This window comes from Mastomys coucha, unplaced genomic scaffold (assembly GCF_008632895.1).
Source record: "Mastomys coucha isolate ucsf_1 unplaced genomic scaffold, UCSF_Mcou_1 pScaffold7, whole genome shotgun sequence".
In the NCBI taxonomy this organism is placed as follows: Eukaryota; Metazoa; Chordata; class Mammalia; order Rodentia; family Muridae; genus Mastomys; species Mastomys coucha.
In genome coordinates this window covers 74,109,323-74,131,963 of record NW_022196913.1, presented here as the reverse complement: position 1 = coordinate 74,131,963, position 22,641 = coordinate 74,109,323, and the positions used below count along the sequence as shown (strand labels likewise).

At 37.8% G+C, this 22,641-nt stretch overlaps 1 protein-coding gene and 1 pseudogene across 1 annotated transcript in view; one reads left to right on the top strand and one right to left on the bottom strand.

Annotated features, from left to right (window-relative positions):
* Stk3 (serine/threonine kinase 3) overlaps positions 1 to 22,641 on the top strand; it is a 249,173-nt gene that overhangs the window by 45,013 nt on the left and 181,519 nt on the right. The window contains exons 5-6 of the mRNA XM_031359209.1: positions 15,045 to 15,209; positions 15,665 to 15,832. Of these exons, the coding sequence (XP_031215069.1) occupies positions 15,045 to 15,209; positions 15,665 to 15,832 (333 nt within the window). The remainder of the gene's footprint in view (positions 1 to 15,044; positions 15,210 to 15,664; positions 15,833 to 22,641) is intronic.
* Positions 3,730 to 3,847, bottom strand: LOC116082968 (annotated as a pseudogene).

Here is a 22,641-nt window from a genome sequence, read left to right as displayed (position 1 = left end):
CTCTTCTTCCCTTCCCTTCCTCTGTCCCTCCCTTCTCTTCTTCCCCTCCCTTCCTCTGTCCCCCCTTCTCTTCCTCCCCTCCCTTCCCTTGCTCTCCCCTTGCTTCCTGTCTTCATTTCTTCTGTGCTTAGTATCTGGAGCTCTGGTTTGTTTCCACAGCAGAGTCAATGCTTTTATGTCCTCACCTTGCTGCATATCCATGTTAGCTGCACACCCCATCTACTTTTATACTTTCAAATTCAGGAGTTTAAATGTCTATCATTAAAACTAAATTTATTTTTTTGTTTTATGTATATGAGTGTTCTGCCAACATGTATGTATGTATGTATGTATGTATGTATGTATGTATGTATGCCATGTGAGTACCCGTGGAAGCCAGAAGAGGGAGTTTCTTCTCTTGGAACTGGAGATAGAAATGTTTGTTAGCTTTTGTGTGGGTGCCAGGAACTGAGCTCAGGTCTTTGGAAGAGCAAAGGCCGCTGTTAACCAGTGAGCCTCCAGCCTACACAGAAGCACTCTGAAGAGTGAGCTGTTATTCTCTTACAGGTGAGCACATGTATCCTAGCAGTTCCTCTCCTCAGCCTTTGAGCAGTCTCACTAGAGTTACACAGTTGGGTTTGTACAAAAACATTGTTGAGGCAGAGGCTCAGAGGCTCAGAGGCTGACTTAGATGTTGAAGAGCACTAGTCCTGTGGGGATTCCTGGGGGGGTTCCAGTCTCCAAAACTTACTTGTCATCTAGTTGAATTTTATCATAGTGCCCAGTCCCCAGCCATGCATATGATAATTACCAGGTACATTTTGTGTCTAAAATCATAGGCAACATTCAGTTTGTTCCATTAGAGATCCTTTTAGAATCTGTTTTTACCAGAATGAAGTGTTTCTGTGATCCTTGACTAGTTACAGATATGGGGCTAATGGACAGGAAATTCTAAACTGAAGAGCCTAGAAACTAAAGTGTTGTGTGCTTTTCCCTGGAGGCTTGTGATAGATTTATTATTTTGTAAAGGAAATAATTAGAAAGTCCAGTTTTCTTTTTTTTTCTTTTTTTTGTTTTTTGATCATATCTTGCATGGCAAATTCTGTTAGGTTTATGACAGTGGTACTTGGTTGTTTCAAGCCCTATGTGGGGCTTTTGGTAAATATTGTGACACAGTATTTACATAGTACTTGTTATATGACAGGTACTTTTCTAAATATTTTATATTATGTGACAACATTTAGTTGCCATAAGATTCACCAGCTATGAGATAAGAACTATGGTTGATCCTTTTTCGAAAGGAAAATGGAGTCAACAAGAAGTAGAAGTAGGTTTGGGACAGAAAACACCTATGCTGTAAATCTGAGCTATTGTTGTCAAAAACATGAAATCTAGACCAGAATTGGAGGGATGAAATCATGCCTGTGCTATGCAGTTACTGTGTCTTAACTTCTTTGTGGCTTAGCTTCGGCATTGAGTGTATTGAGAGTTTCGGCATTGAGTGCAGTGAGATGATTGCTTCATTGAATGTTTTTAAAGATAACACCCAAATGACTGACCTGTCAGAGCACCTTCTGGAACAGTGAAGCCTGCTCATATGCATTGGTATTGTAAACATCTCACCATCCCTTGTAGATTGCAGAAAGTGTTGTTATCTTATGAATGTACCTCTCAGATAGGTTTCTATAGAGATGTACAGAGGACTACGGGCCCAAGGACTCTAGAACTCACCAGTAGACTGAATTAAGGAAGTGAAGAAGATGTTGTATTTGTAGGCACAGTAAGAGTATCTTCAATAAAACCAAGCATTGGCTATTCAAAATGTCTGAAAATCCCACTAACCTTAGAATTAATGCTTTGAAAAAAAGAATTAATGCTTTGTTCATAGTAGCTTTGATTTGATATTTAGAACATTTGAAATGTATTTACCATATTGATATTAGTTATGGGCTTCCTTAAACATGTTTTTTTTTCTTTAAAGTATAACGATTTCTAATTCTAATTTAATTTGCCTTACAATTGTATTGTTGCTGATAATAGATGTCTTTTGGTATCTGTGGATTTGTATTCCATAATGTGCTTTTCTTCGGGCTTATATCTGCTTGTGTGATTGGTCTAATTCATGTCTGTCTTGCCCAGTCACTTTGTTGCCTACTTTCTCTTTGTGTAATAGATACAGTTCATATTGGATTTACAACCTCTTATATATTGAGTGCTTTTCTGGTGTTTTGTGATCTCTTTTTCAGGACTCTTTTCATGTGGGAAAGGACTTTAAATGTCTGCCCAGTGACCGTCTTCACAGTGCACTGACAGTTCTCTCTCTGTAGATCAAGGGATTAGAAGCAGCATGTAGATGTGTATTTACATGTGGTGGAAGTAGTGAAAGCTTTCATTTTTAGATCACTAGCTGTGGGACTTTGTGGAAGATTATTAACCTCTTTTTTCTTTGCCAGACATGTGCAGCCCAGATTTTGTGAAAGACAAACTCTTTTTGCCCTCTTATATGTAATAACAGTTAAAGTATTCTAGTTATGTTTTTAACGTATGCACTCTGCTGAGAGGAAGGTTTGCGTTGTTCTATCACTTCTTTTATTGCTTGAAACTTTGGACACTTTATACTCTCAGATCTCTTCTTTTGGTGGATGATATGGAATGGTGATCTGCTCTGTAGTCTTCCAGGCTTTTCTTTATCCTGAATACCTAAGAGCCCTTGTTAAGTTATATTTTTTTAACCAAGGGAGAGGGAGAGGAATTTGGATCATAAAGAAGTTGGAAAATGAAGATTGATATTCAGATAAAGTTTTGTATGTAATCTTTCATATTACTTTTGAAGGGTTTTGCTCACTATTCTGTTTGATTATATTATGTATCATAAAAAGTAATGGAAGTTGAGTCATTGAAGGATTTCTAACAGAAAATATGAACATAGTATCAGTTCAATTTTAAGTAAACATATAGTTTGGCCAGAATAGTGAAAGTGGCCAAAAAGAGACTTTAAAGAATCCTCATGCATCTTATAAAAGACAATTTTATTATACTTTCACTAGCCCCAAATATTACATTCCTTTTGGTTAGAGGCAGAAAATAGGAGTCAGTTCAGAGCTTTTATATTGTTATAGATTCACAATAACCGTTAGCATTTCTGGAGTTAATTTTTTATATACACAAACCATTTTTCTAGGGTCTTTTCTCATGCTAGCTTCTAGGAACTGTGTCAGTTTCAACTGTTGGTCATAAGTTATAGAGAACCACATCATATATTTATCTCTATCTATCTATCTATCTATCTATCTATCTATCTATCTATCTATCTATCTATTAACTTATTTAAATACAGAGTCTAGACTAGACTGGTCTTAAACTGTAGGAGATCTACCTGTCACTGTCTCCCAACTGCAGGTGTTAATTCTTTGTAAAATTAGTGCTGTATGTGGCTTGATTCAGGGTTGAAAGAATGCGTAGAGTTTGTCTGTTGTGATACCTCCATATTAATATCAGCTTTGCCCATCTCTTCTTCTGTAGCTACAAGATGGTTGCCAGCAGCCTGGCTTCTAGCTGCCAGTTAGAGATCCAATAGTAAAGAATGATGCTCCTGCCCCTCAGTGCTTCAGAATGGGCAATCACTGTGAGCATTTGGACTGTGATGTGGTAGTTGGCTTACCTTGGGCTATGATGGTTGACTAGGACATGGTCTGTAGATGGAGAAGTGACTGCCATATAAGGGAATCAGAATGTGTTAGTAGGAGCTCAGTGTGCTAGACTGGCCAAAAAGGACAATTTTTTTTTGTTGTTGTTGCATATTTTCAATTAGCAATAATTGCGCCTCAGATAAACCTCATTGGCTACGATACTGCCACTGTGCAAAGCTTATTGTTGCATATTTTCAAAACAAAAAGTTCCCTAAAATACACCAAGAATTAGAAAAAATTTAAAACCCCCTCAAAAATAGCTTCCATAATGAAAGCTAAATTTTGGTAGCAGTGCCTGATGATACTGATTGTCAAAGTGGTTGCACTCCTAACTTCTTCCCTTACAATAGCGATAGGAAGGTTGATATTTTGCAGAGAGCCTGTTGTTTCTGTTCAGTAGTAAGTGAATTCTTCTGGAGAATCTACTCATGGCATTAAAGTCCAGTGTTGTATTTGTGGTTCCCAGCCTCTCTGTTTATAGCAGTTTTCTTAATCAGAGCACTGCAGCGAGTTCATTGGTGTACTAGGGTTTGAGGAGAATGTTAGCTTTTCATCATGGTTATAAAACACCAGAAGTTAAAGTAGGAAGGTTAATTTGGCACATGGTGTTCAGCTGGATCCCCTGCTTGTCCTGCTATGACAAGGCAGAGGGTCATAATAGGAGGCTGTAGGGAGGAAAGCTACTTATCTCAAGGCTGGAGTCAGAGGGAGGGAGGAGAGAGGGAAGAGCAGGGCAGGACACGTCTCTTCAAGTCCTGCCCCACAGCTGCCACACCATCTAAGCCCATTCCACATATCAGTTTGTCCATCAATAGATAAATCTTGAGGATTGAGTGACCTCTAGATAGTAACCCAGCTGTGCACCAAGCCTTCAGTACAAGTCTTTTTTTGGGGCATTTCATATTCAAATCATAGTAGAGTGAGCATTTTGTATAGAAGGTGCTATTTTTCTTTTTATTGGTGTGCCCCCTTGGAGTCAAGATTGAGTTTTGGGTGTTGTAAGTCGTAGCTTTAAAACAAATGGAAAATAATGACAATACTCACAGGAGTATAATGGACTGGTTATATATTTTCCATTCCCTTTGTATAAAATGAGTTCCTGTTCTGGTTTTTGACCAGTAAAATCAAAGCTCCAAAAACCATTGTACATGTGTATTGCTTTGTTTGTTATTTTTAATGGTCATTGACTCTATTCAGAGAAGTGGGACTTCCTGAGTTGTTAGGCAACATTCTCCCAGATCTCCCCTCCAGTGCCAGGAAACAAACCAAAGCCTTGTGCATATTAGTCTGTTTTAGCTCCATCCCCAGTTGGTATGTTCAGTTTTCTAGGTATGTGTGAGGTAGTTCATGAGCTATTTTTTTTTCTGGGAATCACTTTTAATGCATTTACACAAAAGACAACTTTCTATACAGAACACTAACAGGGCAAACACCAAAATCAACAATTAATAAATGGGACCTCACAAAAATGAAATACTTCTACATGCAAAGGACACCACCTGTTGGACAAAGTGGCAGCCTAAAAAATAGGAAAATATTTTCACCTACTCTACATCTGATAGAGAACCCAAAATACATGAAGAAAATTTAAAACTAGTTATTAAAAACTAAATAATCCAATTTTATTTATTTATTTTTTATTTTTATGGCTCAGGAGTATAACAGTTTCAGTTGTGGAAGCAGACAGATGGCTTTAGCATTGACTCAGCTGGTATATTTCTGCTTCTCTATGGTCTCCTAAGTTTGCTAAAGGTGTTTACTGTTAATTGCACTATGGAACTCTCCCCAGGATTTAAGCTGCTTTTACTGCAGCAACTTTTACTACAGACTATTATTTCTCTTAGTTCTTGTACTCCAAAGAGCGTTTGTTAGGATGTGAAGTGTCTGCCTTCCCATCTGTCCTGTTTTCCCATGTGCTCTATGTTTCAGAAAAAAAAAAACCCTCAAAATACTAGTTGCTGATACTGGACTACACATGTATGTGCATGTGCATGTGTGTGTGTGCATGTGCTTGTTTGTGTGTATGTGTTTTGTTTTGCGTAGATTAGAAGATAATGACCGTCATTGTGATATTTTCATGATGCACTTTAACCATATTATGTTTCTTTATTTAAAATGTTGGTTTGTTTATGTGTCTGGATATATACATGCTGTGCTGTGGCAGTCAGAGGACAGCGTTGGGGAATCTGTTTTTCTCTCTCCATTACAACACCATGTGGATTAGACTCAGAGCTTCAGACTCAGTGGCAAGCGCTTTTACTCATGAGCCATCTTACCAGCTCCTGGCATGTCTCTCTAATTTTCACTTTTTGGAACTAGAGGAAACATGCAGTACATGTCTTTATGTCTTAGTTTGCCTGCTGTGATGATCTGTGGTTCCATTGTTTTTTTTTTTTTGTCTGTTTCTTTTAGCTGACATTTTTTCCTCATCTTTATGGTACCACACTTGACAATTTTTGATGCTGTGGTTGATACTTAGGCTGGTGGTTTTATATGTTCTTATGCTAGTCACCCTTGCATTCAATAGTATTTTTCCCTCTCCTTGGTCACTTGATAAATGTTGTCCATTCTTCAAGAGTCAGGTTAGTTACCTGTGAAGCTTCCCTGGATGGGGACGACAGTGTAGTGAGATGGATGGCAGAAGTCCTCCATTAGGAGCCGGTGCCATTCAAGACCTCTTAAAGATTACATTATTGCATTCTGATCTGTTTGTTTAATGACATATGTGTTTGTGTGTGGTGTGTAGTGAGTCAAGGTGATATGCAGCAGTAACCATATGGCATTCAGAGGGTAACTTGCCAGTCAGTTCTTGCCTTCCACCATGTGTTCTGGGCATCAAACACAGGCCATCAGGCTTTTTCAGCAAGGGGTTTTATCCATCTTGTTAGCTCTAGGTCAGTTTTAAAGATCTTATACAAGGGGACTAGAATGTTGGCTAAAGCAGCTAAGAGCATTTGTTCTTGCAGAGGGCCTGAGTTCAGTTCTCAATACACATGGCTATTCACAACTCTCTGTAATTTCACTTCCAGGGGACCCAATACTTTGACCTATGTAAACTCCTGTACACATACATGCATCCCCCACCCCCACATACACACAAATATATTTTTAAAAAGATCCTATGCAGAATCATGTTGTGAGTAAAACTTGATATGATATAGTTTGTTATAAAGTTTTAGATTTCACTAGCACAATGACTTGTATCCTTCTGAGCTAACAGTAATAAGTGCATAAGTAATAAGTAATTGATAGCAGTGTTTCATATGCATCGATGATTAAATGAAAATGAGTTAACTGACTCATTTTTAGAAATATAAATTCCTAACGTCGTATAAACTTAAAAACTTCACTTGTATTGGCTTTTACTGACTAAAAACATTAAGGATTTCTGTTTATTTTAAAATCATTTATGCATTTGCCCTTGAGACAAGTTGGTGGGTGCATTTTTTATCAAAACCGTATACATGGTGACATATTAAATGTATCATATTATTATACTAATCATATGACTCTAGAAACAAAAGTAACCAGAGGACTAAAGCCTATCAAAACCATCTTTTTGTTTTTGTACAATGAAATTCTTTTTAAATTTGCCAGAGAATTCACAGTAAAATTGAAACCAGATGTAGACTTCCGTCTTTTAATGTATTAGCTTAGCTACAAACGTCTTATTTCCATCCCTGATTGCTGAGCGCTTCACTTATGGCTCTCTGCCTCTTTCTCTCTGTCTGTCTGTCTGTCTGTCTGTCTGTCTGTCACATGTGCTGTCTCTCTCTCTTTTCGAGCATACTATAAAATGCCATCAAAATGATTTTGAAAGGACATTGCAAATTCATCTAGTATCAGAATGAAATCAAACCTAATGCACTGAGAATCACCGATTTAACCCGTAAATAGAGTATCCCTGCTGATGGTCTCCACTTGAAGGGATTGAACAGAAGTGTTAGCTGAAGTTTGGCAGCTAGCTCATCTGTGACTTTTCCATCTTAGAGCTGATGTCTTCAGTATTTCCTTCTGTTGGAAGTAGATTTTCTTTGTTGTGATTTTTTTTTATTTCTAAGAGTTTTCAGTATAGCCTGATTTTTCATATATATATATATTGTGGTGATAAAACATCATTCCAAAAATCAACACAGGGAGGGAAAGGGCTTATTTTGTCTTATAACTTATAAGTCTATCCCTGAGGGAAGCCAGGGCAGAAACCTGGGGGCAGGAGCTGATGCAGAGGCCATTGGAGGGATGCTGCTTTCTGGCTTGCTCAGCCTGCTTCCTTTTAGTACCCAGGACTACCATCCCAGTGGTGGCACTACCCATAGTGGGCTAGACTCTCTCACATCACTCATCAATCAAGAAAATGTACCACAGGCTTGCCCATAGGCTAGCTGGGTGCGGGCATTTTCTCAGCTGAGGTTCCTTCTTTCCATATCACTCTAGCTTGTGTCAAATTAGCACAAAACTACCAACATACTGACCATTTTTTGAAATGGTTGAGTCAGTATCTCTTTGAACTGATAAAATTTTTATCGACATGAAACAGCATTATTACCTTTATTTTATTAAATAATGGGAAGAGATTCTACTTGAAGTATAGCCACTTAGGATAAAGCTATAATCTTTATATAATAAAATATTTTAAACAGAGATGATTTCAAAATGAAACTTCATGTCTTAGGGAGATGAAGATTGGACTTATTTTTTTATAGGGCTTATTTCATTCTTCTGTCATGTAAAACAGACACACTTAGGAAATTTGGTGATTACTGCTTATTTTCCTAGTTGCTTAATTGCCAGATAACAATTTAGCTTTAGTTTTGTGACTTGGGCTTTATTATAGTGACTCCATTTGGTTTTTAATCTGTGATTCTTGATGACTAGTATAGGAGCTCAGTCTAAAATAATGGCCTCATGTAATTTTTATTTAATAATGTAAAATCAAATATTAAGATGATGTCATGCCTCTATTGTGAAAAACTTCTCCTACTTAGTATTTACAGTAATTTTTTGTTTTTTTTTTTTAACTATTTTTTTAAAAGATTTATTTATTATATATAAGTACACTGTAGCTGTCTTCAGACACTCCAGAAGAGAGAGTCAGATCTCATTACAGATGGCTGTGAGCCACCATGTGGTTGCTGGGATTTGAACTCAGGGCCTTCGGAAGAACAGTCAGTGCTCTTAACTGCTGAGCCATCTCTCCAACCCTTTGGTTTGTTTTTGATACGGGTTTTCTTCATGTAACTGTCCTGGCTGTCCTGGAACTCACTTTGTAGACCAGGCTAGCCTTAAGCTCACAAAGATCCACATGCCTCTGTCTCCTGAATGCTGGGATTGAGTTGTATGCCACCAACCTCCGGCTTAAAATGATTATTTTTTGGGGGGTGTGAATAGAAACTTTTGGCAATTGCAATTAAAAGTAAAGCGGTTTTTGTTGTTGAAATGTGACATACCAGCTTCTTTATGGAATAGACCAGACAGAAACCTTTGCTTGTGCTCAACTCATGTGTATATGTACACAAGAATGGACTGGCAGGCACTTAGTGACCCTTAAACTTTTAGATATTTTATTTAAAAATATACTAAAATATAATGTTACTGAGGTTGTTAGGATAAAAACCTAGGCTTGGCCACTTGCTCTCAGTAGACTGATTAAGACACAACTACAGTGAGAGTCAGAGAGGAGGTGAATTCACTGCAGACACAGAGGAAGAGGAACAAAGAAAGAGGCTTGGGGACTCTGATCCCCAGGTCCTTCTTTAGGGGCTTTGACTCAAGATTTAAGCTTAAATATTGGCAAGACTTTTACTTAAATAAGTAGAATTGTTTATGATGTGGTCTTCCCACGATCTGTCATTGTGTAGGCTGCTAGGCTATCCTGTCAAATGTCAGCACTGTGTGAAATCTCTTCTTGGGAGATAAATTTCCTTTCTGGATGGAACCATGTTTCAGCCTTTTCCCTTTCCCAACATTCCTGGGGTGGGATTCTAATGCCTTGGCCTACATTGTCTTTGGTAGCCAAAGGGAGGGGCACATATTTCCTGCCAGGATGGTGAGCTTTTAGAGCAAGCATGGTGTGGGAAGTCTGAGAAGTTGACACTAAAACTACTAAGTATAAAGAACGCTTTCCTGTCTAGAATTGTACAAATTCACCATTTATTTCTATCTTGTATTCTTAAACATCTAGCAAAATGATGAAAGACTCCTGAGTAACAGAAGTTGTTTATGTTCAAAAACAACAAACTAAAAAACAAAAAAACAAATAACAACAACAAAAACCAGCCACAGCAAACCCTTTTATTAAAATGTAGTAAAGAGGCAGAAACCACAGTATATCTTAGGTTCAAAGCTTATGACACATTAAAATATTCAGGATCCAAGTTTAGAAACATGTGGACAGCATCAGATAAGTACACCCTTTACACTTGGATAAGTATGTGCTGCTGACTATGCAGGCAGGGTTTGCTTCCTTTATGCTTTATATGTAGATTCATAGAATTCTTTGCTTCACCATCTGGATTTCTTCATTCAGCTTTGTGAAGTTAAATTGTTGCTTGGGTTTTCATTGTTATATAGCAGTCTCCTTTGGGAACATACCATTAACTTTATTAAAATATTCTTTTGATCATCAACACTCAAATGAGTTGTTAAAATAATACTCTATCACACAGTGTGAAACCAAACCCTGCTTATGTCCAGACGCTGAGGGATTAGAAACTATATTGGTTTTGATTATAGGATGATATGAAATGAAGAGGAATAGAGTGGCTTGTAGAGGAGTGTGAGGAAGTTCTTACTGACAGGAAAATAACTTAATGAAGTTAGTTTCTGGTCTACCCACTCCATCTTTACTAGGTTGGAACCAAATGCAGGTAGACCATTAATGCTTTAATTATGTTGGAGGTGGGGGGGGGGAGAATATGCAAGTATGTGCTTGTGTACACATGTGCACATGTGCTAGTGGAGGCCAGAAAAGGGAGTCAGATCTTGGAACTGGAGTTACAAGAGGTTTGAGCTACCTGATGTGGGTGCAAGAACCCAAGCTTGTGTCTTCTGCAAGAGCAGTTTATGCTCTTGATTGGTGAGCTATCTCTGCAGCCTTCAAATAATCTGTAAGCTTAATAAGGACGGGACTATTAATTTTCTCATTACTATCCTTTAAGCATACTCAACAATATCTGTAGAGTAGAACCCAGTATAATAGACATTTGTTGGAAGAGATTGTTGTCTAAAAGAGTGTAAACTTACTTAGTTGTTACAAGTAGACTGTAAGTCAGAAGTGTGGCCCATTAATGCAGTTCCTCATGTTGTGCTAACCTCCAACCACAAAATCATTTCACTGCTACTTCATAACCATAATTTTGCTACGGTTATGAATCATAATGTAAATATGTAGGATATCCAATGTACAACCTCCAGATTAAGAATCACTGCTCTAAATCATTATATTTCTAGAAGCAAAACTCTTTATAGTATAATAAAAACATTGCATAATATGCAGTAGTCTCAAATCTGAGCCCATATTTCAGGCAGCCCATTGTTTAGATGGTCTGTGCTGTCTATGATCCACGTGTCACATGTTCAGAATCAAGGCTGCGGTGAGGTCATATGATGTGGAGTCAGTAGCCTGGCAGAGATACTTCAGATTCTTTATACATTGGAATTTGATTTTTTTTTATTTCATGTTCAGAAACCTTTAACTTTTAAAATGTAATTAAAATATAATTACATCTTTTATTCTCTCTCTTTTCCTTCCTACTCCTTCTGTGCCCTCCCTCTATAAGTTCACAGTCCTCTCTTCTTTAACCATACATGCACGTATAAGTTAATAAATATATTGCTGATCTACTCAATTTTGCCTGCATGTATATATTTCTGGGACTGACTACTTGGTATTGAATAACCAGTCCCTGTGGGGTAGCCTTATCCCTGGGATAGCTCTATTCTCCCTCTCTCAGGAATTGCTGATTGCTAGTAGCTCCTCTTCTAGGGGTAGAGTTGTGTGAAGTTTGCTTAATCTACATTGGGATGTCAACTGTTGTAATTACTCAGGTCTTGATTCCCAGCCATGATGCTGAGATTTCATGGCTGTAGCTTCTCTGTCATAGCTAGAAGGCACAGCCTCAGGCTGATTATTTCCGGGTCTCCCAGCTCTTAGAGATTTTGCTCCCTTCTCTGTGGTGTTGGCTGTGGATAGATCAGTTTCATCTGGGGATCTCTCAGCACTTGTTACCTACATTTTGAGTAGTTGTGACTTTCTGTAATGGCTTGCTTCTTGCTCCTGCAAAAAGAAGCCTCTTTGATGATCTGCCCTTTCTGCCATTGGGGTGGTTGTGGGGTCCAAGTGGTAGAAGGCGGGGTTAGGGTTGGTGGCCAGTCTGAAAGGAGTGGAGATGGGCTGACTAGAAACCTTTTGTTGTTGTTGCTGTTGTTGTTATAGAACTTATATAGCCTATTGTTGTTTTGTTTATTGGTTATTTTATTTATTTACATTTCAAATGTTGTCTTCCTTCCTGTTCTCCCCTCTGTAACTGCCCATCTTTCTCCCCTTTGCCTCTAATGGAGTGCTCCCCCACCCACCCACCCACCCACTCGTGCCTCACCACTCTAGCATCCCCCTGTGCTGGGGCATCAAGCCTTCACAGGACCAAGGGCCTCCCCTCTGCTATATATGTAGCTGGAGCTTGTTGACAGGAGTCTGGTATAGTTGTTCTCTAAAAGTCTCTGCCAGCACCTGACTAATACAGATGCAAATACAGTCAACCATTGGACTGAGCCTGGGGACCCCAAGGGAAGAGTTAGGAGAAGGACTGAAGGAACTGAAGGGGATTGTAACTCCAAAGAAAGAACAGTATCAACTAACCAGACCCCCCAGAGCTCCCAGGGACTGAAACACCAACCAAACAGTACATATGGAGGAACCAGAAACCTTTTGCATTGTCATGTTTTCCATAGCTGCTACATTGAGTTATGCTACTCCATTTGGGACCGTGATCTAGAGTTTATAAAGAGCAGGCACAAATGACACTCTTATCTCTTATTTTCTGAGTATGACTGCAAACCATTCATGTAGAAGGGTAGAATAGCCATGAGCATAGATTAATGATCTCATTGCAAGCAAACAAAAGCAAAACCTTGCATTGTATCACAGAAGTTCCTTCCTTTTAGGACACAATAATACCCAAGTATCTGTCGTCATGGCTTGGATAAGCAGCCTTCTGGTCTATAAGTTAGTGACTTGGGCTTGTGGGTGATGGTATATTGTAGGTGGTCAGGGATGTTGAGCCCTTGTGTTTTTACCTGTTGAGTCTCTCTCTCTCTCCCTCCCTCTCTCTCTCTCTTTCTCTCTCTCTCTCTCAATTTATTTATTATATGAAAATACACTGTAGCTGTCTTCAGACATACCAGAGGGCGTTAGATCTCATTATGGATAGTTGTGAACCACCATGTGGTTGCTGGGATTTGAACTCAGGACTTTCATCAGAGCAGTCAGTGCTCTTAACCCTTGAGCCATCTCTCCATCCCCATGTTGAGCGTCTCTTTAACTGGCATTTGTTTATCTTTAAGAAAATACCTATTCTGATCTTTTGCCTATTTCTAATTGGCTTTTAGGAGTTTTCTGTATAGTTTGGAAATTATTGTTTGATCACAAAAATACTTGCATTTTCCTGTTTTGAGGGCTGAGTTTTAACTATCTTATTACAGAGATTAAAAAAAATTGTATTTTCTTTTGCACTTGTGTAAGGATTTGCATTCTGTAGTATTCTTACAGTGTCCTTTTCCATCTCTAGTCTCAGGATAATATGTTAGCAAAATATGTTTCCTAAGTGTACCTCCCCTTTTCTGAATTTTAGACAGGCTTGAGAAGTTGAGTCAAGGAATTTTTCTCCCCCACCTTCTTTTAGTGTAGGTTGTGTATTCCAAGAAATCATTCATACAGTTGGCTTCAAAATACCTCCTAGTGTTCAGAGATGGAGGTGTGGCTTAGTGACTAACATGTACAGAATATGTGAGTCTTCAGGGCATCTCCCGAGTCGCCTTACCCTTAACATGCTAGAAGCATAAAACCAAAAGCAGTCTCAGGTATTCCTGGATATCCAAAAAACCTCAGGGCCTTCTCTAGTTCTCCGCCTAGTTCCCTTGTGGCAGTTGCCACTGTCCTTTTCTCTAGTGTTACCACCTGTTTCCTGTCAAAGTATGCCTTTCTCTGTAGCTCAGCCATTTATGTTTAATTTGATTATATAGGCATTATGGTAAGTCACATGTCATGAGATGGGCTGAGCAACCAATCGTCTAATGACATGATTGTTTCTTCTAGTGACCATTTCCTATTGTGTAATTACTCAGGGTCCCACCAATGTCATTAGTAAGAAAGAGCCATATTATAATTTTTGAAAAGGAGATAGAGATGTAGTTCATCCGATAGAGTGCTTGCCCTCACGTGTGAAGCCCTGAGTAAACTGGGTATGATGATGAATCCCTGTAAGCCCCAAACTAGGGCAGTGCAGGTAGGAGAGCCAGACGTTCAGTGCATCAGCAGCTAGATAGCAAGTTTGAGGCGACCTTGAGCTACATGAGACTGTGTGTGTGTGTGTGTGTGTGTGTGTGTGTGTGTGTGTGTGTGTCCCTTTCATCTCTTTTGTTTAGCAAATTGCAAGGGATTTAGAAATTGTTTTCTAATAACAGGAACCTGGAAAGAAGATCAAATACTGACTTGTTATTATTTTAGAATATAATACTACACTATAGGATTATTTTTAAAGTAAATTAAATAGTCAGTGGAAAACAAATTGTAGTGGCCCAATGGGAAGTCATGAGTTCTTGTCAGGTGATTCTTAGGATACGAGTTTTTACTTTGGTGCATCACAGGTAATTTTAAAGGAACTTCTAATCTTTCAGTCTTAAGTAAAGTATGTAATAATAGAATGAAGGCACTGTGTAGAGGGCAGGAATTTTGTGATTTATTAATCTTGATCTTTTTGTAGAGGTTTAATGGCTGTGAAGTACTTGTAGTAGCACATGCCTTTAATCCCAGCACTCAGGAGGCAGAGGCAGGTGGATTGCTGAGTTTGAGGCCAGCCTGATCTTTAGAGCCAGATCTAGAATAGCTAGGGCTGCACAGAGAAACCTTTTCTTGAAAACTCACACACATACACAGAGAGAGAGAGAGAGAGAGAGAGAGAGAGAGAGAGAGAGAGAGAGAGAGAGAGAGAGAGAGAGAGAGAGAGAGAGAGAGAGAGAGAGAGAGAGAAAGAGAGAGAGAGAAAGAGAGAGAAAGAGAGAGAGAGAGAGAGAAAGAGAGAGAAAGAGAGAGAAAGAGAGAGAAAGAAGTACTTGTTACTGATTGTATTTCAACATAATTTTTAAAATATTCTTTTTCAGTTAACAGAAGATGAAATTGCAACTATCCTAAAATCTACATTGAAAGGATTAGAATATTTGCATTTTATGAGGAAAATACACAGAGATATAAAAGCCGGGAATATTCTCCTCAATACAGAAGGACATGCAAAACTTGCAGATTTTGGAGTGGCTGGCCAGTTAACAGTAAGTTGACTTTAGTAATTTGTATACATTTTGACCATTTTTCAGGGTGGACTGACTAAACTGATAATTAGGGGTGTATGGAAAGGTAACTTTGTTACTCTTATGCAGAAGAAGCCATAATGGAGTTTGTTTACTCCAATGTAAGGGTCACTAGATACCGAGTACATTTAGCATCAGAATGCTCACATTGATGAAAGGGAAACAGTAGTGACTCTCTTGGCTCGCTGCTTTTATTGCTATCGTCATATCATGGTAATGAGTTAAGTCCTCTGGTTATTTTACAATTTGAGATTCCTAAAATATGTCGTGTTATAACTAGTTGAAACATTTGGAAAATAGTTAATTTTGAATAGAATCTGTGATATTAGCAGATCACATGTTTTAATGAATATGTTGTTATACTTTCTTACATTGTGTTTTTGTGCAGTATTTATGCTTATGTAACATCATTCCAGGATACAATGGCAAAACGAAATACTGTAATTGGAACCCCATTTTGGATGGCTCCTGAAGTAATTCAAGAAATAGGTTACAACTGTGTGGCTGACATCTGGTCTCTTGGCATTACTTCTATAGAAATGGCAGAAGGAAAACCTCCTTATGCTGATATACATCCAATGAGGGTAAGAAAATTATATTTTACTAAAAGCATTGGTTTTGAGTTTTGCAGTTTTAATGATAGAACAAAGACAAAGGGAATTTAGATTCTGTGCAGAAGGAGTAGATCCTTAAAGATGAGTAACTTAATTTTTGGCCATTTTTCAAAGAAAGAGCTCTGACAGCTGTTTATCTGTAACAAGCACTATCCTCTTCACCCCAAACACTACCACAGGCTCCTTGCTTTCAGTAGAAGAGAATTTTTCCAAAGGCTACTGGAAAAGGTTTAAGGAATTAGTCCTTACTTAAAGTCCTCAGTAAGTCCTTCCTACCTTTCTGTGCCTTCTCCTTCCTCCTTCTATGTTCTTTAAGCTGATAGTAAAAGTATTTGTTTATTTAGTAACTGTTTATTTAAATAATATAGTTGTTTTCAGTAAAAGTCACCTGCCTCTGATTCCATGGTAATTTTTGCATTTGAAGTATATATCTTGCATATTAAAGTCTAGTTTGTTGTCTTTAGGGTTTGTAATTACACAGTTTTTAGGTTATAGTAATATGTGACTTTCTGACACACACACACACACACACACACACACACACACACACACACACACACACATATACACACACACACTGCCATCTAGTGGTAGTAGTTACCCTAGGAAGGATATAGCAGTAAAGGGAGTGAGTTTCTATGCATATTTATGGAATAGATAAGGTGATATGGAGAGGCAAGAGAAGTAAATAGATGAAGAAAAAAGGGAATTCTTTTGAATATTTAATGAGGAATAAATTGGAATTATGTTTATTAATACAAAGCTATTATGATGTTACATATAATTAGTGTTGAAAATATTGAAAAATCTAATTGACATATTGAAGCACAATTATTTTAGTGGTACGATTGTACCCTATTTATATTATCTTCATATGTGTAAACTCCCCAGAAGTATTAAAATGTAAAAATAACATAAATTATTTATTTGGAAAGAATATGAAAAATAGCAAAGTCAGCATAGGAACATAAACTCTTCATTCTTTTTTGAGTATTAGTTTCCTCTGGTACTCTGGTGGGGTGTTCATAGGATGATTCTCTAATGAGAAAAATTAAGTCTCAAGAAAAGGTTTACAGTTTATTTACAACATCCTAGCTAAGTTCTAGAGGTAAGTCTTACATTGCAACCATTTTTTTTTTCTACACTTTGGAAATCTTTTCCAAACAGGTGGTTTAGCACATTAAATTTGGCCATGTTAAAGCTTCTCTACCAGATTGAAAATAGTATGTGACCCCTGCTTTAATTATCTTAAAATTCACTTGAGTTTGAATTCATGCTTATAAGATAGTAAAAATATATTAGAATATAGTGTACTGGCTGGTTTTGTGTGTTGACTTGACACAGCTGGAGTCATCAGAAAGGAAGGAAATACCACCATGAGATCCAGCTGTAAGGCATTTCTCATTAGTGATCAAGGCCGGAGGGCGCAGCCCATGGGGGGTGGTGCTGTTCCTGGGCTGATAGTCATGGGTTTTATAAGAATAAAGGGTGAGCAATCCACTAAGCAACACCTGTCCATGGCCTCTGCATCAGCTCCTGTCTTCAGGTTGCTGCCCTGTTTGGGTTCCTGTCCTGACTTCCTTCAGTGATGAACAGCAATGTGGAAGTGTAAGCCAAGTAAACCCTTTTCTCCTCAACTTGCTTTTTGGTCATAGTGTTTCTTCATAGTGTTTCTTCCTAGCAGTAGCAACCTAACTAAGACACATGGGTTCCTGGGATTCAGGTCTTCATGCTTGTGTGGCGAGTGTCTTGCCCATCTCCCAGCAACAGGGTTTTCTATTTCTTGCCTTTCATTGACCTATTGACTAGCCCAGTTATGGAAACCATGACTGACGATGTAAAATGAGCTTTTTCTTTAGCAGAGAATTCAATCATTCGGCCCCCTCGAATTTTAGTGTTTGGATAGATGTGCATTTTTGTAGGATAGTTTTTAAAAATAACTTTTTATTTATCGATTTACTTGAGTCAGGGACACAATTCATGTGTGGAAGTCAGAGGACACTTTATCTCTTTCCACCGTGTGGATCTTGAGGATTAAATGAGCTTGTCAAGCTTAGTAGTGTGTCTTTACCCGCTGAGCTAGCTCACTGACCCAGATTATACTTTGGAGCAGATGAAAATAGGGGCTCCTGGAAACCAGCTTTCCTTTATCTAGAGTGATTGAGAATTGTGTGTTCACTAATAAAAATATGACTTTCAAGAACATTTATGATTTCTTTTACTATTTGCTTGATCACAGTGTGTAATAATTCTAAATTTTAATCTGAAATATATGTGTGTATATATTATATATACATATTGTATGAACATGGCATCAATTTATTATCTTCCCTCCTCTCCTTGTGTTATTATTATTTCAACTTCTGAAAAGTCTAGATTAATAAGTCTAATTAGTATTAGAGGTCTTCCTTTAGCTGTTTAAAGTATGCCCTGGTCTTGCTAGGTGTGGTAGAATATACCTTTAATCCGAGCACCCTGGAGGCAGAGGAGGTGTAGTTCAAGGCCAGCCTGGTCTGGGTGTTGTGACCTGCCTCAAGAAACAATAGAAAGCCAAACACCCCTTTCTCTAAACTCTCCTATCATATTATGTATCTTGTGTCTAGCAGCTTTTTAATGAGGCTTTTGTCTTGTATTTCCTGCTGGATTTTAGTTTTAAAGGAAGTGTGCCTCACATGTTGTCTGGATTGACCCTGACACAGTGACCTGTGTATAAAAGTATTCAGAATCCAGAATGTTTGCTATGTGAATGTGTGCCAGGTTCCCTTTTCCATCTCGAAGGTTCTTTTGTGGTGTTAGTATGAATCATGGTGAGCTCAGATTCTTCTATCTTACAAAATTAAATATTTTACTTACAACTTAGGGACAGGGAAATAAACAAAAACCTTGACAATAAATACTAATAAAATACAGCTTGAAACATTCCTCTTTTCCCTCTAGCTTGCCTTTCAGCCTTTTATTTAACACAATCTATTTTAATTTTAAGTTGATTTGTTTTTTTGAGTATTTTAGATCTGTCCTTGTAATGAAGGAAATCAGAATGAGAGTATTCCCATTCTCTAGTTCTTCCCTGTGGACACAGCAGGAGAATTGTTAGATCATATGGAATATGTCTGTCTGTTCTAAAAGCAGCTTGTGTTAGTATGCTGGTCATCGCAGGTACTGTTGCATTTTCAGTTACAGGGATGTCCAGGGTGGAGAGCTAAGGTAGCAGCTGTGACAGAAAACATACAAGGTCATTTGTGGCTTGGAGATTGGTATGTTGACAGGTATTAACTGTAATTCAAGTGCATGACACTTGAAAATCTATAATGTTTTTCATAAGAAATAGGCTTTCTGTCTTTCTATCAAGTTTGACTTTTGGAATTATATTTAGACACACACACACACACACACACACACACACACGACAACTGACAAGACATACTTAAATGCATCTTGCAACTCTAAATGTCCTTAGAAAGAATGGTTTAGTCTCTTAGAGAACTGTATATTGATTATGTTTGTGCAGATTGTGTGTGTTGGTGTTTAGTTTTCAATAAACTTTGATATGAGTAGACTCTTCTTCATTACAGATGGGCTTGTATAAATAGCATAATTACACAAAGGTGAGCTATGCAGTGAAATGCAAGAAATATATGATAAAGGTGACTTTGTAAGCACTCTAGTGACTTATATTACAAATCACCATTTTCATTGGAAGGCTTGTGAATCTCTTAAATTCTGTAATCAAATAAATGATATTAAAGAAAGAAGTAATTTAACAACAATTGTGGTTTATACTGAACATATGTTCTTGTTAATAAGTTTCATTATGATCTTTAAGGACTTATATTTAGTTAGTACATTTTGGTTCATTTGATACCCTCAGTTTTTCTTAATTTTTATTAGCAAGTTGTTACAGTGGTTAACAAGAAATACACAGATTTAAGCTGCCATAGTTTTCCCAGGGTTATATGATCCAACTTCACAAGCTTCTTGAACATATGTAGATGCTTTTCTATTTTGCTTTAGCTGTGACATACAATTGATATAGGCAAGCATGAAAGCTTGGGCAAATTTTCCTTGCTTTTTCTGGATCTTACTCAGGTTCTGTGGTATTTATGTAAAGAACAGTTTTGTTCCTTGGGAATGCATGTTGAAATTACCATGAGCACTGTTTTGCTGTAGGCCTGTTGGCACTGCCACAAAGGTAATGCTTTGCCAGTAGGCCATTTCCTTGTCGGCTGCATTTACAACTTAATAGAAATATTACATGACTTTTTAAACAAGTGTTTTGGCAGGGAGGAAATGGCAGATTCCATACAAACAAGCATAGCTTCCTATTCTTAACCACACTACAGCTACTCAAGAAATTGGAGTTGGTTTTAAGTTTGGGGTCCAGGGGTAGAATGGGGAGTCAGGTTGAAATAGGAATACATAGATATTTACTATAAATAGTCATGTGTTTTTACTGCTGGATTTTATTACTGTTTAGTTTCAGTCATTGACAGCTAATATATTTATGCATCACAGCTCAGATCATTTTAATGCAATTTAGGAATAACTGGATTTTGATTCGTTGAAAAAGCCAGCATCACAGATAGATCCTAGTTGGTAACACTGCTTTTTATAGTTTTGTTTCTTAGCTTGGGCCTTGCTATATGATTGGTACTTTGTGACTTTGCCTAAGCATTACCTTTGTTTGTTTAATGAATGACAGCAAAGAAACTTGGGTGGCTTGTTTACACTGACATCAAACCTGATAATAGTTTTGTCACATCCTTTGGTCAGTCTGCTTTAGGTCTCATAGTTTGAAACTTGAAAGGTCATATTTACTGTTTTTATTTGGAAGTTACTTCATCATAAAATTATTTTACTTCCACAGTCCACTGGCTCTTGAAGCACTTGCAGTTTTGAGTAAAACTGCCATCATTAGTTGTAAAGGATTTATACTTTTGGAAACTGCCCACAGGGAAGAAATTGTGCTTTACATTTTAACATTTCTGTGGCCACATTCTTTTTCTAGTATAAATCTCCTTTCTTTTATAGGGGAGAGGGACGGTTTTACTTTACTCCTTTCTCCTTTCTTTTCTTATTGCCCCTGACTTCTTATCCAACTGCCTGGCAGCTGTAGCACGCTACATTGCTTGTGCTGTGGTAGAGACTGGCATTGGGTGTGTTCTTACAGCCATTTTAGCACTGGCTTTTGTTATTTTCCATGTTTCAGTTGTTGGTAATGGACATATGGACATCATATGTTCCATGGAATACTGTATGAAGCCAATCTGAACTGTTTCCATTTGCCTCAAGTTCAATCACGGTATTTATTTTTCCATGGCTCTTACCCATATTATCCATACCGTCTGCTTAGCTTGTATCACTGCTACCATGGGCTGTGTTTCGTCTGATTACCTCCATTTTTTAACAGTATGTAATTGCCTTTTCCCTGAGCTCCCTTTACATGGCACTGATTGATGTTTATAAACGAGCCCGAGGTCAGTCTGATAACAGATATTCAGGTGCACAGGAGTATGATATTCAGTTTGTCTTTCTGTTTACACACAAGGAGAGTTTCATGTCCATTCTCCTGGACTAGGATTGAATATTCTAGTGAAAAAGTTATGAGAGTAACAGTGTAGACAGCACTACTTACCTGTTAGTATCCATAGCAACCGCCGTGTGATATCAGAGCTCATTTGGTAAGCAAATCAAGTTACGGTTTTATTCCTGTGTTTTGAAGATGAAATCTTCAAGTTCTTTTGCAGGCATGAGGAAATATGGCTCTGATATGATTTATTGCAGTGCCCTTTATCTCTCTAGCCTTGCATAAAGCCATTTCTAATTACTTCTTTGCTGATCATGAGTAGAGGAGTTGCCATACTCTTAGAACTTTCAGTGAGCAAACCAGTATTGTTAGGGGGAAGTTGTAGCTTTAGGCTTCTGGGCCAGCTGGCAGGTATCCAGGTATTTACTCATTCAGCTAATATTAAGTACCTACTGTCTACTAGGGACTGTTTCATATCCTGAGGATACAGAAATAGAAGAAAAACACAAACATTTCTCTATTGGGCTTTGTATACTGAAGGGGAAAGAGAATGCAGAAAAGAAATAAAGCATGATTACATGATAATAGGAAAGAAGCAAGGGAATAAAATAGGAAATGATGAGTCACTGAGAATGTTTGGTGTATTTTTAGCCAAAACCTCATCAGCAAGTGATCCGTGAATAAAAAGCCAAGGAGATTTAGACTGAGTTTGGAATACTTCACGCAGAGGTAACAATTTTGTATTTAGTTATATTGAAGTGAGGGTGTTCCTTTTGACTCCTGGTATGTGTCACAGAGCTTTGAAGGCTACACATCAGTGCTTAGACTTTTATTTTGAATGAGAGTAAAATATGTAGACTCCTTAGGAGGTTTTCACATAAACTAAGAAAGAGAGGTTGGCTAGTTGGTAAGAATGGCAGTGACATAGCCAGTAGTTTTATTTAATTTTTAATAAAAAAGCCGAGTGGCTTAAATAAAATATCTTCATATATAATCTGTATCTAAGGCAAAGCCTTTGAAAGAATATTTCTTTACCACAGAGAGAACAACCGGGATGGAGAAGTGTTCCTAGTTCCTGTCCTAAAGTTTATAACATACTAGTTCTAACTTTCCTTACCCCTGCTATCCATTAGTGATGAGCTATACTTTTTACTTTGTCTTTCTAGATGGAGTTCTCTGTGTAGCTCTGGCTGTTCTAGACCAGGGTAGCCTTGAACTCAGAGATCCATCTGCTTGTATTCCCCAAACCCCAAGT